At 43.4% G+C, this 19,294-nt stretch overlaps 1 protein-coding gene across 2 annotated transcripts in view; it reads left to right on the top strand.

Moving 5' to 3' along the window:
* Positions 1 to 19,294, top strand: part of Plekhm3 (pleckstrin homology domain containing M3) — a 165,030-nt gene that overhangs the window by 121,381 nt on the left and 24,355 nt on the right. Inside the window, exon 7 of one of the 2 annotated variants that reach the window (XM_052749688.1) lies at positions 15,068 to 15,225. The exons of the other annotated variant lie outside the window; for it this stretch is intronic. Coding sequence (XP_052605648.1) covers positions 15,068 to 15,225 — 158 coding nt within the window. The remainder of the gene's footprint in view (positions 1 to 15,067; positions 15,226 to 19,294) is intronic. 2 annotated transcript variants of the gene reach the window in all.

Raw genomic sequence — 19,294 nt, 5'->3', positions numbered from 1 at the left:
ACAGCTTCTCACTGTTTGACTTTGCATGTCTATTTTCTGTTACATATAAAGCTAAATTTTTATGTTTATTAACACATCTTTTTTAATGTATGTTTTAAGGAGAGCTTTGCCTATTTGGGGGCAGACTATATATTTTCAATTAGCTTATAGATTAATGTGATCATATATATGATATTTTCCCCATTTTTGTTGTTTGCCCTTAGTGGTTTTTTTTTTTCGTGTGGTATTTTTAGATAAACAAGCACTTCATCGTTTACACATTCAGATCCGTCCATTTTTCTCCTTGTGTAATTCCTTCTGTGGCTTTAAAACCTATAGAGTCCTTTCCCTTTCCCAGAGAAGCTTCTGTCTCCAGCTCCTTGTTTGTCTGTTAGGCGGTTAATAGGGCCTGGGCCTGCAGTACAGGGCTTATGTGCCCTTCCGGCCAGCATGTGCGGGACTCGGCTCCATCTCCGGCCCTGCCAACTTTTGAAGCATTTGTTCAGTACAATTAGTAATTTAGTACATATTTGGAAATCATTTTACTTTTCGGTATGAAGTGAGGGTGCATCTTCCTTTTTTTCCCTCCCAAATGGGTGAGTTACTTCAACTTTGGTTTTACTAATCCATCTTTCCTGTGCTGACTCTTGGTGATTGTGCCGTGTTTCTCAGAATCTCTTGTGAGTATTTGAGCAATCACTTGTGTTCCTTCATAGCAATTTCAGTGCCAGCATCAATCATTTAGACCTTATAGTTTGTATTCTGTAGCACATACATGTCCTCATATTCCTGTCTTCAAAATGATTCTACTTATGCCTGACCTTTCACTCTTTGAGATAACTTTGGAGATCATTGCATCAACCAAATTTACTCTAAAAAAAAAAATTTTTTTTTTTTTTTTTTGGTTTTTTTGAGACAGGGTTTCTCCGTGTAGTTTGGTGCCTGCCTTGGGTTTCGCTCTGTAGACTAGGCAGGCCTCGAATTCACAGAGATCCACCTGGCTCTGCCTCCCGAGTGCTGGGATTAAAGGTGTGTGCCACCACCGCCCGGCTCTAAATTATTTTCAATGATGATATTTTCTTTAGGTTGAATTTTCAAATATGTTAACCAGTTAGATTTTTTTATGTGGGACTTGAGTAAGCTCATATATAGTTTAAATTTTATATGACTACTAAGTTAAAGAATTAACTTATTTTATTGTCTTCGGTAAGATTGATAACAACCAAATGCCACCAAAGCCTCTGAGGAAGCGCCTGTAGAGGCAGGTACACTGTGGAGTTGAGAGGCCTGGGGACCACACATGAATAGATCCAACTTTGGCTGTCCAGAAGGAGCTGAACATGGTCCACATGCTAAAACGGTTGTGTACTTTTTCATACCACACAATCAACAAGAATGCCAACTATTCCAGTGTTCAAGTGTTTCTCCAGATCAGTTCAAAAGTTGCCCAGGTTGGCCTTTCTGGCTCCCCACAGAATTTACCCTGTGTTGTCCTGCTGAACAGAGAGCTAGCTAGCACATCTCCCAGGAATCATGAATCACACATCCCCGGAAGTCCTCCTGAACGGCTTGCGGTCCTTAACTGGCAGCATCTTCTCCATCTGCCCTCCGTAGTCATACCCTTAAACCAGAACCCGCTCTGGTCAGAGACTTGCCATTTGGTTGGACAGGGTTGTAATTTAAATGTTTGGGTCTGAGGCCTGCCCTAGGAATGTTTCAGAAACATTCAGGTTTAGCCTTTTGATGCGAAGGTTGACTGTGCTTGGAAAGGCCTAAAATGGAAGTGAGGCAGAAGCCAGTCCTCCTCCACTCCAGGTCATCTGTTTTAGAACTGTGGGTGGCACCCGAGCAAGAGGAGACTGACTAGGGGCCACAGTCAAGTCTGCTCTAGTGACAACACTTGAGCCAGGTACAGGGGCTGTGGCCTAAGGGAGTAAATAGTGGAAGAAAGGAAAAAAATCAGACATTAAGATCAGGTGGGCCTGAACAAAACTCCAGCTTGATGCAGACTAAAGAGAGGTCTGGCCGGGCGGTGGTGGTGGTGCACGCCTGTCATCCCAGCACTCGGGAGGCAGAGGCAGGTGGATCTCTGTGAGTTCGAGGCCAGCCTGGTCTACAAAGCGAGTTCCAGGAAAGGCGCAAAGCTACACAGAGAAACCCTGCCTCAAAAAAACAAAAAAACAAAACAAAAAAAGAGGCCTGTATTCTCTCCAGGCTCGGTTCACTTGTTTTTAAAACTAACACAATAACACTGATTTTGGAAAGCTGCAATAAGAATTGAAATAAATGTAGAAAGCATCCAGAATTTACATGTGATAATAGCAATGCATGGTAGTTACGATGATCAGAACTTCTTCCGGGAATACAAAGCAGACTGGGAGAGAACTTCCGGAAGATGATGGGCATGTGCACGAGAACAAGTGTAAGCAAGGGAGGAGAAGTAGCTGTGCTTAGCGTAAAGAGCGAGCTAAAGAGTTTAGACCTCAGCCTGCAGGGGCTGGAGACGGCGGGGAGCTGACGGGAGCTGACGGCGGGGAGCTTCCGCCGAACAGCTACCAGCTCCAGAAATACATAGTGGTTAGGGATTGTGCTCTGGGATCCAGCTGTCTCCACTTCCAGGCTGAGTGACCTTGGACACAAAACACAACTCCTCAGTTTTATCGCCTTCAAATTGATGACAAAACACTGACCTTTGGATGCGTTTGTAAGTAACTGTAGTATTATTTATTTAATGTTCACATTGCTTAAACTCTCTTCACTAAGGAAAATGGACTGTGGAAAACTAGGTAGCATTCCTTTTCACTTACCCACTGCTGGAGGGCCGGGAGCTGGAATCATCAGACACTCATCCCAGATTGTCTCCTGGCCCGTTTCCCCTTTGTTAGTACTATTAGCAGTGCCTAACAACCTAAGTGAGCGTTATCACTCTCTTCTCCTGGTGTAGCAATGACCCGGTACTTAAGGAGCAAATGGTAGATACTTGGAATGATCCAGAGGACATTGGGGTAGACCAGATGTCCACCCTCAACCTACTAGGAAAGAGCCTGGGTCCTGACTTCCTTTTCTAGGGCTTTTTCCCTTTTGACTGTACTGAATCTCTCTGTCCATGTCTCATGAGGGCATGGTATGCAAAATGGCTTTCTCTTTGAACCTAATCTTATCTTTGCCCTCCTGTTGTAAAACCTTAGTTTCCATTTCTTTCTTGAGGCCAAGGCTAGGGTGGGTCACTTGATACACTAACTTCTTCTTGGGTTGACATTGAACTAAGGATAAAATAGTTGAGTTGGAAAATACTTCCTCTGTACAATACCCCGAGTAGTGTGAAATTGTGACCTCAGAATAGGTGGAGAATTAATTTTAAAATCTTCTAACAATACTGTTTCTCTGCCTTTTAAAGTTGTTCCTTATTATAAACAAACAACAACCACAAAACCAATAAAACCACCATGCAAAACCACTGCAGTTTACCTAGCAAGCCTTTTTCCAAAGCTCAAAAAGGTTTGAGTGGAGAAGAAAGCCAGGGAGAGCCAGTTAGAGGAGGTCTACTCCGACAGGGTTGCAAGATAACCTCAGCTGCCACTAGCTGGAAGAGAGTACCCAAAAATGTTCCAGGGAATTCTTAGAGAACACAGTATACATCCTGACTTCTTGCTTACTAACTCCCAGTCCAGTATTGAAGGAGATAAGAGCAAATGAGCAGAATTAAGTGATAATTATGTAAACAAAAACCAACCTTAGATTACCTGGCATTAGATATGGTTGTTGACTCTGTGCCTATCATATAAATCATTCTAATTGAGTGGGCAGTGTTACCTTCCAAACCTGAAAAACTCCTAAGTAGAGAACATTCTGAGGAGGCAGCCAGGTCTCCTTGGATACAAGCATCAAGTCTGATGTGGTCAAGACAGGTTCACTGATAGGAAATTATGTGAAGGTAAATGTTGTTAAGAGCAAGTATAAACACAGGCTATACAAAACCAAAACTGAGGAAAGTTTTCTACATTTTAATAATAATTACAAATATACATATACAGATCAGGCAGTGGTGGCACACACTTTAAACCCAGCACCCAGGAGGCAGAGGCACAGATGTTTGTGAGTTCGAGACCAACCTGGTCTTTATAGTGAGTTCCAGGACAGCCAGGGCTACACAGAAAAACCCTGGCTCAAAAACAAAACAAAAATTCCCACAAATACACAAATGCAAATTGTATATAATACTGAACTAAACTCTCAACCTCAGAATTCTATTTTTAAATCCAGCTTTTCTTATAGCCCATCTTCCAGTAGTAGCTTTTGTTAACCACTGACAATCTATATCTTTCTGGGCAGTTCTATACTTTTTTACAAATGCCATTTTTTAAAAAGTGGACTCACATCATACCGTCTTTCTGTGGCTTCCCTTTTCCACTCAGCGGTCTAGCTGTGGGCACATGAGCATCTGTGGACATTTGGGCAGATAAGCACATTCAGTCCTGATAGAGGTTTAGCTCAGTCTCCTAATTTGTTGCATGCTAAGTCAGAGCATTAGGTAATTTAACCTGGGCCCCTTTGTTGTCATTGTTATTGTAAAGATATTTTATTCACTGGTGTGAACACCCTGTGTTTTCTAGAACTCTTGAGGTAACTTCATGCTGTTGTCTTAATTTTTTTTCAGTTTTTAAACAATTTTTCCATTGTCAGATGGAGCATCTTTTTTAGATTGTACTGTTACTCATAGAACTTGTAAATTACCTGTTAAACCTGGTCTTGGTCTTTTTCTTATTAATTTAGAAAAGAACTTTGTATATTGTGGAAGTTGGCACTTTTTCATGTAAATAGCAAATGTTTTCCTGGTTTTCGTCATTTTACTTTGTAAATGATATATTCATTTTTTTATTTTATGTATTAAGACTCACCACTCTTGTAGCTTCTCAAGGTAAAAAACACTTATTCTATGTGAATATTTTCTTGAATACGTTTTTATAGCTTTATAATACTTTTATGGTTTTCTTTTTATATTTAAATCTTCAATTTATCAGGAATTATAATTTTTATGAGTTTAGTAATTCAGCTTTATTTTTGCTGCTGCAACATCATTTATTGATTAATTTACCAGTCCCCACTTGATTGTGCAGTGAATCTCCATGCCGGGTCTACAGAGGCCTGGGTACAGATACTACCGGAAAAACAGGATGTGTGGGAATCCTCAGTTTGGTGAGTGCTGTTTACTGCCTGTTGACACCTTGAGGCAAAGACTTAAAGATTCCTAAGGCCTCAGACAATGACTTGAACGCTAACAAGAGCACTAGTTCAGTTTATGTGCCCGGCTTGTTTTTCTTCCTCAGTGACCTGGAGATTTGTTAGATCACAGCCTTCTAGCCAGGAACTCACTTTAATTTCTCATTTAATCTCTGGCGTTGCTGGTCCCAGAAAAGCAGCTAAGTAATAATAACGTTAAATGCTTACATTGTACTTTTCATCCCCAAAGTGCTATCTAAACATTGACTAATTAAATGCATTGATGAAAGGATCTGCAGAGGAAAGCCGGATCTGGTTGCACACCTGTGAGGGGACCATTCCTGAAAGGCCCTGCTTCTCTCTTTGAATGGCACTCAGCAAGCCAGAGAATAAAAAAGCTGCCACATTATTTCACTCCTGTTGAAAATGTCCTAGGGTATCTTCTAATTAGCCTGGCTAAACTCACCTTTTATCTGTCTCCCCAGATATTCCCTTTCTACATTCCTGGGGCTATTCAACAAGCCTCTTTTGATGTTTGCCCCCATGGTTAATCACAAAATCATAGACTCTGCAAACTTAGGGGGATCCTTGTTGATCATTTCGTTTTGAATGATTAAGCACAATCACTCTGTTTGGTACATGGGGAAACTGAGGCATGGAAAAGTACATGACCTAAGAAAAATCTTTTGGCTTCCTGAGGACATCCCTGGGAACAGAAACCAAGACTGCTAACGTCTGTTGTGAATCGGCTGCATCCTTTTCTCTCTGTGTATCTGTGTTACTTTTCTGTTTTCATAACATTTCCCCATCAGTTTTTGCTCTCATCCTCTCCCTGCTTATTTCTATCTCTTCTTTCCACTTCCGCGTCTCTCCTGACTCTTAGAGTCCTTCCTTATATGATCAGGTAAGGTTGTTTTGGGTTTTCTTCTCTCCCTTTCAGTGGGGTCTGTTAAAAGTTCTCACATTGTTCTCTACTCAGGTCCCCTCTGGAAACTCATATTTCTCCAGTTTTCCCCATACTGATGCATAGAGAACCTTTTCTTCCCAATTGAGTTGAGCTCCCAAGAGTTCAAGCAATAAGACTATAGTGTATAAGGTCATCTCTATATTGAAAAAACCTCCACAAGATGTGACCATTGAAAAGAAGTGTGTTATTGTTCCCATAGCCAAAGGTAGATCTAGTACAGATCAGAACTGTTAGTGCAGCCCAGCAGGCATGGTGGCATACACCTTTAACCCCAGCAGAGACAGGCAGATTTCCATGAGTGCAAGGCCAGCCGAGTTTATATAGTGAGTTCCAGGCCAGTGGACTAGATTTAAAAAGAATAATAATAATTAAGTGAAAATGGAGTACAAACCGGGGCCTCCTGGACTACATGTTGTGCTTTTACATGGAAAGGGGTAGGCACACAGACCTCAGAACTCCTGGCCTCATCCAAACCTGGCCTGACCTCTGACCCCAGATACCTTCAGGAAGGACCCTTTCTAGTTGTGAGATTCTTGAGAGAGGAAGCCAGAACTGCCACCAGCCAGCTGAGTGATGATGGCCTCCCTTCTTTGAGTCATAATTTTTCAAGAATTAAATAAGGAAGGTGAATTTAGATGACGACCTGGGTCTTTTTCTCCCTATTTAATAATGCAATAATGCTGGGCCCAAATGAATGGTAGAAGATTCAGTCAGATTTATCTCAGGCGTATAAGTAACTCAACAGAGAGCAAATTCTGCTGGTCCTCCTTGAGAATTTTCCAGAACTGTCTCAATTTTAAATATTTTAAACTGTTTCCCCACATATAAAGATAGCACAGCCTGCTGGAGGCTTAGATAGTGGAGCCACGTAGCTGTCCTGACTCTGCAAGAGCTTCATCCACACCCGTGGGTGTGTGGCTGGCAGTCCTGGGCACAGCAGTCCTGGGCACAGTGCAGAGAACTATAGGAAACAGGCCCTGTCCCATTATTACTTTTTTTTTTTTTTAATAACTCTTCATCCAGGTTATCTTGGCCATTCTAAACAATGGACGAAGTAGAGTCAAAATTCCTTTGTCTTTTATTCTTTAAGACTCCAGCAGGAAGCAAATGTAACATGAGAGGAGTGACTATGGACACTCACAAATCTACCCACCAACACTAGACCACATCGAATTATCACGTAGTTTCCAAAGTCTTAGAAGAAACTGTCACCCTTAGGAGAGGATCAGATGAGAACTCTTTGGTGGTATCATACTCATCCCTCAGCACAAAGATTGATAAAATTGCCGAAAAATTCCGTCCCGTGGAGCAATCCTGCCATGGAGGAAGGAGGGGCGGGGGCTGATTAGAGAAAAGGAGTTTTGTTCGTGTGCACACACCCAGCACTGAACCGCAAGGGGAGCCTCAAAGGTGAATTATAGAAGAACGGAGGGTTTTGCCCAACTTTCTGACGTAGGAATCCCTCTACACTTTTGGTGATGTGCTTCTCTGCCCTCGAGGATTTGTGAGTAGAATTTAGAATGGGAGGACAGCATATTCTCAATATGAATTAGGGTTTTCAAAGCTCGAGCAGGGTCTGTTTTGTGTGTGTTTGTTTTGAGACAGGGTCTCACTCTGTCGCTTAGGCTGGCCTCCAGGATTCTAGCCTCCTCCCTCAGCCTCAGGTGCTAGGATGACAGATATTCACTCTAACTTAGCTGATCTAGGTCACTAGGCATCTGTCTGCTGCCCAAGAATGCTGAGAAATGGCACACATTTGCAAAATACAACCTTTCGTGCTCATCTACCCCAGAAAATGCAAAATTATATTAGACATTGTGCTACAGCGCATGACTGTTTAGTAGACTCTTTCATTCCTTTGAGCCTTCCTGTTTCTGGTGGCTTTGTTCAGCATGAATTGGATCTTCTGATTAGGCTTTTAGAGTAGAAGTCATTTTTGTCAAGGGCGGTAGACCTCTTAACCCCCGAATTCCCAGTAGTGTCCAGAATCTAGATGTTGCATAATAGCAACAAGGAAAGCTTGTCTTGACAAGTCCGAGGGAAAGCGTTAGTGACTGCGTAAAGTAAATCTGAACGGGCCTTTTCCTGTGTGGCTGCCCTTGTCATCCTCTTTCTGCACCATCCCCATCCGTGCAGATCGTGGACTTTGTGACGGTGCCCCGAAGGTGAAGGTAAACAACACAGAGGTGGTGTGTGCCCCTCTTCCAATCCCACAGATCGCCACTGGCTGCAAACCTTGAACATGACACTGCTATTTCCTGGTGCCACACATGAGTAATAAGCAGCTGGTTCTGAAGCTGTGGTCTGGAGAAGGCAGCACTGGGTTATTTTTTAACTTAATTGTAATTTTTGATTGGTCTGCAAGAAAGTAAATCAAATAAAGGCTGTTGTCTTAGTCTGCAGAAAGCCATAGGCCTCAAATTCCGATGCTGACCATCTTGACCAGAATAGAAGAGGGGAAATGTGTGTATCCCCAAGCTGGAAGTTCAACAAGACAGCTTTTATGGGCTGTTTTTGCACCAAGAGAATAAGCATATTTGGTATATTTCTCAGATGACTAAATCATGTAAAGTGACATTTGACAGTCTCTCAAATTCCAAGAATACTTGAAATGATTTAAATGAATTTTTAAAAGGAAAATCTAGTAGTCAGCTTGATAATTACATTTTGTTCTTGTCCAACAGTGCAATGAAATGGTACAATTTGAAGTCACAGTTGGAGTTATATATTCTTTGAGCACCCAGTCAGTACAGCAGCTCTGCAATAGTTGTCTGTGTGCCCTCCCCAAGTAAATGAGACAGACTGGTCCCTTCCTTGCTCGGGACAAGAAATTAAGTCCAATGGAAAACAGAAATAAGCTCTCACTGCAGTTTGGGCATCTGCCTTTCCTCAAGGAAGAGTCGGGTGTGTGGAGAAGGTGGACGAGGTTGAGTACAGAGGGTGAGGAGATGGGGGAAGAGCTACACATGCTTTCTGCTAATGGCTTTGTCATGCTCTTACTCACGTAGACATGCAGTTTGCAGAAAATAAATGGAAAGGTAGCTAAGCCTCGTCCTACAGGCCCACTTTCCTTCCCACAGAGCCAGTTGGCCATCTGCTCACAAAGCACCTGATGCTGGAGATGAAGTGTCTTTCCGAGTGTCTTTCCAACTGTGGAAGGCTTGTTGCAGTTAGATTAATCTGTGGCTAACTAACTTGCAATCTGAAAGAGTAAGAGACGATTCCCAGATGGTGCTAAGATGTGATTTTCACAGGCGATTGCAGTTGCCTTTGTCTCCCCAAGCCTTTCACCTCAGCCAGAGTGCGATGTTCACCCAAGCTCTGTTCTCTTGTGGACTTGATTAGTATCAGAGGCACTGGATGTGTCTGTTTTACTTTCCTTCCTCCTGATAGCATCCAGACAGAAGAACAATGGGCCTTTTGAAAACTGACATGTCAACGTCATACCTTTCTTTCTTACCGCTGCTACAGCTCTAAAGTATTTGGAAGAAAAGTGAGTCTGAATTATTGATGATTTTTATTTAGATGAAGAGAAGGCAGCAGTCAGCTGTCACTTACTGACCAACTGCCATCAGACCCCATGCTCCCCACTTCACCAGCATATTAAACTTGATCCTCTTTTCAGCTCTATATGTAAATACTAGCTGCTTTTAGTTGAGGAAGCCAGAGCTCGGGGAGGCTTAGTAACTTGCCGGAGTCTCCCAGCTGGAAGGGAGACAGCTACCATTTGTGCCCAGATCAGCCTCGCAGTAGGCCACCTCTTCCGAACCCAGAGACAATGAAGTGTGGTGGGTGAGGAAAGCCTGTGAGGTCAGCTCTGTGGAGACTCTTTAATGAAGCCAACCACTTGGCACTACGCGGTCACAAAGCAAACCTGTGTGATGGCTGTTTTCTCTTTTTAACTCTCACTGACCAATTTCGTTAAGAAAATACTTGTGAACTCACACCTGTAACTTAGTACTTTCTTATATTAGTTATAACTTTTTTTTCTTTTTATTAGAATAAAGGGGGGAAATGTGGTGATATTTTACCTGGGCTGAAATGTGATATTTTATTTGTAAGTTAGTAAATAAAGTTGCCTGGAGACGGTGAAGTGCAGACACCAAAGCGGGAGGCTTGTGAGTTTGAGACCAACCTAGTCTACGTGGGAAGACGCTGTCTCAACAACAAAAACAGAATACATTCGTACTTCCCTTTGTACCAGCCAGCTGTGGCTTGCTCCCAGTTCCACCACAGTCTTCTGGAACAACTGTAGCCTGGGTAGAAGATCTGTAAGACTTTCTTAATGCTGAACCGTGTAGAGGACTGTTGTCACTCATGGCGGCATACCAGTTGAGGGGGACGTAGCAGAATTCAGTTCCCATCTGACTTTCCTCGGGTCTGTGTATTTTTGGTCAGTGCACCTTCTCCCGGTTAACCGTGCCTTGCCCATTGTCTTTCTTCGGGTGTGGAGTGGGGTCCGGGTAGCTTTGTTCTGCGCTTCATTCTCATCTGGAAATGAAGGCCTCACCTAAGGCCACCATCCTCCTAGTACTTTTGTAATAGGCTCTTAACCTCAAGCCACACCAAGATGGCTTCATGTGGGATTCAAAGGTGTAAGGCTCTTAGGTGGGAGAGGGAAGGCTGTGGAAGGCAGGGCACTTGTGTGTTTTTGAGCAGTTATCCCCATAAAGGGATGTCTTACATTTTGAAAGGAACCATACAGAATAGCACACATGGAGCCCACTTTTCATAGTGATGCAACCTCTAGACCAGAGGCCACGATAGCCGTTCCTCGTCCCCTGCTGTCTTTGCATTTGAGGACAATAGATCCTTGTTCCTGGAAATGTATAAGCATGAAGTCTTTCCTTTCAATAATATAAGTGGAATGTTTATAAATTCTAAAATTAACTTGAAAATATTGCCTCACTCTTCTGGGGAAAAAAAAAATCTTTAAGCGGCTTCAGCTGTTTGGAACATGGCCCCAAACCTGAGAAGACAATTAAAAAGAACAGTAATCAAGTACAAAACAGTAAAGCAGACTCCTGAGGAAGTGAACTGCCCCTTCCCCAATGCTGTCTCGGGGCTCCTACCTCACCCACACAGCTCAGTGACTGAAAACGTTGGTGACATCCAAACAACGCCACACCCAACTGCAGGCAGCCAAGGCAGAGGACAGGGCAGCATCGTTACTCAGTCAGGGAGGGCATGTTTCAGAGGGTAATGGGCTCACTTTGTGCTGCCGAGCGATCTGCTCTCCTAAGCCGTCCCATGTGAGGTGCCAGGTTGTAGGTAAGAGTGGTCAGATGCTCCAACATTCGTATGCTCAGTGAATAAATGTTCAACACACAATAAGCAAGACAGTCGGGAAGCAACAGTAAAGGAGTAAGCAGCCTGAGTTTCATGTTGCATCACATGGTGTGAAAGTAAAGAGATCTGTGACAGCTGTAGCTAAAAATGGGTTTTGGAGCCGTCTGTGGTGGCCCATGCCTTTAATCCCAGCACTCGGGAGGCAGAAACAGGCAGATCTCTGAGTTCGAGGCCAGCCTGGTCTACAGAGTGAGTTCCATGACAGCCAGAACTGTTACACAGAGAAACCCTGTCTCGAAAAACAACAGAAAAAAGGCGGGGGGGGGGGGGGGGGGGGGGGGGGGGGGGATGGGATGGGGGGCGCGGGGAATGGTTCAAGTCAGACCAGATTAGAGCCGCAAAGCCTTGGTGCAATCTCAGTGAGTGGTAAGAAGAGTGGCATCACCCTCGTAGAGGAAATGACCTGGAAGGACAGGAGCAAGAGCGAGCCCACCCTGCGTCGGCAGTACTGCTCACAACTGAAGGTGCCCAAGATTGAGCATGGGAGTCGGTGTGTGGGCTCCTGCTTTGGAGACCTTGCAAAGCAAGTGAGACACAAAGTCTAGTTTCCCCGGTCCCCTCGTACCCAACATCAGGGGCATCGTAGTTTAGAAAGGCTCTGTTAAGTCGGGGAAGAGCTTTTGTTAGTGATGAAGTGAGAATTCACTGAAGACTTGAGAGAAAAGCTGATACGTGGTGAAAGTCTTTTTGAAAACTGACTAATGCATGTGTTCAGCAGATTAAAGAGGAAAGACCGGCTCCTGGGATTAAACTCAGAGGTTACCTTGTTAATCTAGAGAGGTAGGTAAGAGTCTGGAGCTGGTGAAACTAGGTTAAAGGAACTCAGCATGAACCTTGAAAACGCTGTGCTGAGTGAGAGAACACACACACACACACACACACACACACACACACACACACACACACACATTGTATATGGTTCTGTTCCTATGAAATAGCTTTAGAGGGGCAGAAAGTAGATTATTGAGTCCTAGAACTTGGGGAAATAGAGGACGATGGCAGTGGAGACTTAACTGCTACATTTGGGAGCTGGAGGGAGGGCTGGTTGTAGTGAAGTATACAACTCTATAAATAAACCAAGGTTTAAATTTAAATAGCTGAGTGGTGTGGTATATGAATTATATCTCAATAAAGCTGTTATTTCCAAAAAGTGAGAGAGGGAATCAATAAAACACAATGAATGAATGACAGGATATCTGTGTTTGATGGAAATGAATCACTCACGGTCAACACGTAATTTCCAACTTAGATATCAATGAAATAGCAAGAACTTCTACTAACACTATTATTACTTGAAATTTGTGCTTCTAGAATACCCCCAAGAATCGTATAGATATGATTATCATCAGTGAAAATTCAGTAGCACGATTCTTTGTCACTGAACACAAATATCCTATTATTCTAGCAACAGCTAAAATAAAATTCAAAAATTTAATCTTGAAATAGTCTAAAAGTAAAATGGAGTGGCTTCTTGAGAGGATAAACTGATTCTTATTAGTTAATAAATGAAATGTTAGTAAAATGGAGGTATGTAGTGGGTTTTTTTCAAAAGGCCACTAGTTTCCCCAGGTAGGAGTAAATATACATCACTGACCTTATCAAATCAGTGAAATATTTCAGGAGCCTTCAAAATCGTCATCCTCTTGTCCCGATGAGTTCTAGATGGAGAAGAAACTTAGATCATGATCTCTTTCAGACCCTGGAGGAGAACCTGTGTCTTCCTGGGGTCACTCCTCACCTCCTCACCAGGATTTCAGACATTACATCCTTGGACCTCTGTCTCAATGAGTCATTAATCGTGATTGCTCAAGGAGGAGAAAAGGAACCTAAACTCAGCAGGATTGTCACCACAGTGTAGAATCAGTGCTGTGACACGGGAAAGTGTTTGGTGGTTGGGCATTTCCTAGAATGCGCATTTCATGTGTTGGTGGTTATTGAAGTTAACAGTCCCCGGGAGAACAGAGCTGGGAGAGGTTTGTCTAGTATACGTACAGCTTTCTATAGGTTCTGGGGGAAGAGAGGTGAAGAGTGGGAGAGCGCATGCTGGTCCAGCTCAGAAAACAACCATCGTAATCTCTACCCTCTCTATCAGGAAAAGGTCCATCTCTAAAAAGCAGTAAAGGCAAAGCCACAGTATACAGAGTGGCAACTCAGCATCTCTGCCTTGTTCCCTCCCCTGCGTTGACCATTGTGGTATTGTTCCCAATGCTTAAAATCCTCCTCCATTTCCAGCCTCATTTTCCTATAAAAAATTGCCTTCCTTGAAGTCTTCTATTTTGAATTCCCAGTCATTATGCTTACCCATTTATCTGGGTGTGATTACTGTGTCTCACTTAGGTGTTAATTGGAGGTAAAATTGTCATTTGAACTAGGTACTTATTAGGAAAAAAAAAAAAAAAAAGGTATCCAGGTAGCTATTCCTAGTTATTTCTAGCAGTCTCTAAGTGGACTTCATCTTTTTTCCTGATATCAAAATCAGCATATAAAGAGTCATTAATGGTGCAGAAATAAAGGGCAGACTTTTGTCTTACTGGTGTGTGAGGTGTTGAAGTCTTTGAAGCCTGTGAATAGTAGTTAAGTACAAGGTGATGTGACTGCCATGGGTTCCAGACTCATGGGTTTTGTAGGCCAGCAAGTAAAGTGACATCAGGGAGAGGTGACAGGCACAGCCATGGCACATGGTGGGCCCCGCTGCCCTGTGGACAGCCCATGCCTTGTCGGGAGCATGCAACGAGGGTCCTTATCATGCTAGAATTCAGGCTAGTTTTGCAAGGTCATTGGTTCTTTTCAAAAGTAGACAAAAGTTGCTGTTTTGTATTGTTACTGCTGCTCTTAATGTGAAGACCTCCATTTTTTAAATGTGCTCATTAAAAAAAAAAAACCTTAGAAATTGAAGATTACAAGCTGAAAACGGCCCTCAAAACAGGTTATACCTCTTTTTGTTTTTCAAGACAGGGTTTCTCTGTGTAGCTTTGCTCCTTTCCTGGAACTCACTTGGCAGTCCAGGCTGGCCTCGAACTCACAGAGATCCACCTGCCTCTGCCTCCCGAGTGCTGGGATTAAAGGCGTGAGCCACCACCGCCCGGTGGTTACACCTCTTTAAATGATTACGTTTACCAGCAGCAAGAGAAAGCCACTCTTCTGTATTTGCGGCGTGTTCGTGGGGGAGAGAGTGGAGATGAAGTCACATTAATTCATCAGAGGAAAGCTGTGCTGCTGACCTAGGCCTCCGAGCCCGTGCTTCCCCTGCGTGTCCTAGTAAACTGCCAGCCTCCTACTCTGAACTTGGTCTCCCCAGGTCGGTCTCCCCATGCCCCACACCACACTGCAAAAACAGGAACCCAGAAGGAGCCTGGGCATCCTTGTTTCCAAGCTCCAGTGGATAAACCGGTTCCCTTGGAGCAAAGTCCTGGGCCATTTCCCCCTTGAGCTGCTGGGAAATTATAATTAGAGGTTTTCCTGTTGTAAGGGAAAGGTACCCCTTCCCTTCCCGCGTCTGCAAGACTCGTGTTCTCAATGCTGTGCTTCCCTGTCCTGTCTCTCTTTCTGCAGGTGATAGAGGGCAAGCTGGCTCCGTTCTTGGGCAAGGTCATTAAATTCGCCACCTCACACGTCTACAGCTGCAGTCTTTGTAGCCAGAAAGGGTTCATCTGCGAAATCTGTAACAATGGCGAGATCCTCTACCCCTTTGAGGACATTTCAACAAGCAGGTACAGACTATCTCGGCCTATGGAAATGTATCCCAGGGTCACCTGCGCTTTCGTCCGGCAGCTTTGGGCTGAGCTGTCTTCCTTACACCCACCTGTCGTCAGGTTCCTCTAGTTACTGGAAGACAGTTTTCCCTCCTGGCTTCCCATTTGTTTCCAACCCTTGTCCTCCATCTTTATGCAGAAGGAGCCCACAGAGCTGCAAAGGAGTGCTGCCTCACTCTAGCTTATTAGGTAACGAACTGTGTGTTCAGATTCAGTCTTGGAATAGAGTAGGGAAGAAGACTCCTACCCAGCTTTCCAGAGCCAAATGATTAGAAATGGGAAATAATGGAGACTCTGTCTCAAAAAAAGCCACAAAAAAAAAAAAAAAAAAAAACCAGCAACAACAAACAGAAATGGGAAAGGGCCTCCTCAAAGGAAGGCCAAGCCTAGATTGACTGCTCGAAACTGCAACTCAAGGCCCTGGTGAGGAGCACGTTTTCCAGACAAGGCAGAGATGAAAGTTTTAGGGCCCAAAGACAGAGAAGTGGAAGTTCATGGGGCTTAGTTTTCTAACCAAAGTCATATTTGGGCCTTAGCACGTCTCTGGCAGATGGACAGCTTTCCCACAGACTTAGATCAGTTTTGACTATGGCTTCTCTAGACTCGCAAAAACAATACATAGCACTTTTCCTTTCATCCCAGAAACATGATAGAAATACTCACTGTGTGTGCACTGGCTTCTTTGGCCATAAATGTCATGGCTCATTTCCACCCTGCAAAGCTCATTTACATTGTGGTTCAGAGCAGATAGGAGGCGTGCAGCCAGGATGAGCATGTAGAGCAGTGCTGACATGGTGAGCATTGACTCAGCCCTTGGCCACTTGTTAAACCCAAAGACGATTTACAAGCTTTCAGGAACTCGGGTTAGCCCATACGTAGAAGGACACACAAATGCAAAAAAAAGTGTCCTGAGTGTGGATCCTTTGCTTTTTTAGATACACACTCATAACATAAGAACTTATACACAAGTGGTCATAGCAAAGCATGTATAGTATCATAAAAAAGGAAACAACCTAAATGCTTATCAGCTGACGAAGAAACAAAGTTTGATGTATGTCCCCAGTGAACTATTCTTTAGCCTGGAAAAGTGATGTAGAATTGTTGCATGCCACAATATAGACTTAACAGAAACTGGATGCAAAAAGCCACATTTTATATGATTCCCTTTTTATAGAATGCCCCAGATAAGGATATCCAAAGTCAGCCTGTGTTTGCCTGGGGCTTGAGAGAGGGATAAAGGCTTCTAATGAACACAGGGGTTTTGATGATGCAAATGTCGTAGGCGTAGATTGCAGAGATGGTCACACAATTTTGTGATTGCTAAAACTCATGAATTAGAGGCCTTGGGGGCCAAGCTTTATGGCACACGAGTGATACTGTGATAAAAATGAGTAATAAAAATTAAGATGCTTCTAAATGAATAAGCCATATGTTGGGTCACAAAACAGATCTCAGTAAGCTTAAGGAGACTGAAATTACACCGTGTGTGTTCTCTTGCACATAGAATTAAAACTCCACACTAGGAAAAGGGCTGGAGACCCATGAAATGTTTGGAAACTAAGCAGTGCCCTTCTAAATTACTCCTGGGGTAAAGGAGCAATCACAAGGGAAATTTTTGAAGTATTTTTAAGTGAATGAAAATGAAATATGTGCATATGGAATGAATATGTAAAAATATTCTTTTTTTAATAAAGAATGTTTTTGAATAAAGAAATGTTAGGCCGCCTGGTTGTGGTGGCAGTGGTGGCACACGCCTTTAATCCCAGCACTTGGGAGGCAGAGCCAGGCAGATCTCTGTGAGTTCGAGGCCAGCCTGGTCTACAGAGTAAGATCCAGGACAGGCTCCAAAGCTACACAGAGAAACCCTGTCTCGAAAAACCAAAAAAAAAAAAAAAGTTGAATGTTAGACCAACAGGTTTGCCCAGCCTGTGGCTCATGGCCTGTGGTCCACATGAGGCTGCATGAAGCCAAGGACAGCTATGAATGCAGCCCAGTGCCAAACTGTGAACTTACTTGAAACATTGTGAGATTTCTCTTTTCTTTTTCTTTGTTTTTTTTTGGGGGGGCGGGGGTGGGGGGCGTTCAAGACAGGGTTTCTCCGTGTAGTTTTGGTGCCTGTCCTGGATCTCGCTCTATAGACCAGGCTGGCCTCGAACTCACAGGGATCCACCTGGCTCTGCCTCCTCCTGTATGCTGGGATTAAAGGCGTGCGCCACCCCTGCCCGGCGAGATTTCTTTTTTCATTTGACTGGTTCTTGAACCTGAACTTTGCAGATGACAGTGTCATATCTCAGTGTCAGAAGAAGAATAGGTACACCTGGCTTAGTGGAACTTAGAGCTATAAACATCTGTAGTTGAAAAAAGGGAAAAGGATCTCAATTAGTAGTCTAAACATACACTTCAAGAAACTAAAGAACAAAGAGCCCCAAACAAGCACAGAGAAGAATATAGATTCAAATTCATAGAAATTCAAAGAGACTTTTAACAAGCCAGAAAATGACTAATTTTAAAACCTCCCAAACAAAGGCCACATGACTTTACCTGTGACTCTTCTTGAATATTTAAAAAATAATAATAGTACTTCACACAAGAACAAAGGAGGCAATCCTTTAAAAAAAGGAATTGACTTTATGCATGCACGTGCGCGCACATACACACACACACACACACACACACACACACACACACACACACACACACACACACCCTTAACGTGTACTGATAGAACTTCAAGGAGAAATAAATGGGTCTGCTGTGGCAGAGATGTCAGTCCTCTGTCGAGGACAGCTCCAGCAGGCAGAGACTCGGAGCAAGCATGTACTTAAACCAAACAGCACTGTTCGGCCCAGGAGCTAACTGACATCTACAGAATACTGCACAGACAACACAAGAATGCATGTTCTGGTCAAGCACATGTGGAGCATTCGCAGGAGACAGCATTGTGAGGCATAGAACACACCTGAACACCGGGCCGTGGTGGCGCACACCTTTAATCCCAGCACTCGGGAGGCAGAGCCAGGCAGATCACTGTGAGTTTGAGGCCAGCCTGGTCTATAGAGTGAGTTCCAGGAGAGGCGCAAAGCTACGCAGAGAAACCCTGTCTCGAAAAACCAAAAAAAAAAAAAAAAAAAAAATACCTGAACAAATTCTACCTACTAGAAATCATTCAAAGCATGTTCGCAGATCACGTCTTGAACTAGAAATCAGGAACGGGGTAAGGGAAATGACTTAGTGGGTAAGAGTGCTTCTGTGCAAGCCACCTGACTTTGAGTCCCCAGTACTCACATAAAAGCTGGGCCTGGCCCTGTGTACCTTTAACCCCAGTGCCTGGGGTTGGAGGAAAGCCAAGATAGACAAGTCCTGAGAACTCACTGGCTAGCAAGCCTAGCTGAAATGGTAAGCCTCAGGTTCAAAAAATAAAAGTGGAGAAAGACAGAGGAAGATATCCATTGTCCTCCACTGGCCTCTGCATGCATCCATGTAGATACATGGACCCACATACACGTGTGCATATATACTCCTCACACACAATTGAAATCAGTAACAGAAAGATGTGAGAAAAATCCAAGAGCATTTGGCAATTAAAAAAAGCTTCTCAATAACATGAGCTGAATAGGTATGTTCATATGAAAACATGCACATGGATGTTTATAGAAACTTTATTCCTAATTATCCAAAACTATAAGCAACCATGAGCCCATAAGTAGGTGAGTGGTAAACAATGACATTGTTTGACATTCTAGAAAATGGAGAATTGGAGAGACAGTAAAAAGATCACTAGTTGTCAAGATTCTGGGCTGGGAAGGGTAACTAGTAAAACAGATTGTGGAATTATTCTGTTTGATGCTGTAGTTGTGTGAACATGACATTATCATACACATTTGTCAGAACCCATAGAACCAGACAGTACAGAATGAACTGAATTTAAACTGTAGACCTTGGATAAAATAACATGTCCGTACTGGTCTGTTAACTGTAACAGTGCCGCACTGCCACAGTGAGGTCGTGTAATGGGAAGATAGATGCC

Source organism: Peromyscus californicus, unplaced genomic scaffold, assembly GCF_007827085.1.
Source record: "Peromyscus californicus insignis strain IS unplaced genomic scaffold, ASM782708v3 Scaffold_21__1_contigs__length_65335640, whole genome shotgun sequence".
In the NCBI taxonomy this organism is placed as follows: Eukaryota; Metazoa; Chordata; class Mammalia; order Rodentia; family Cricetidae; genus Peromyscus; species Peromyscus californicus.
This window is presented reverse-complemented; position numbering and strand designations above follow the sequence as displayed.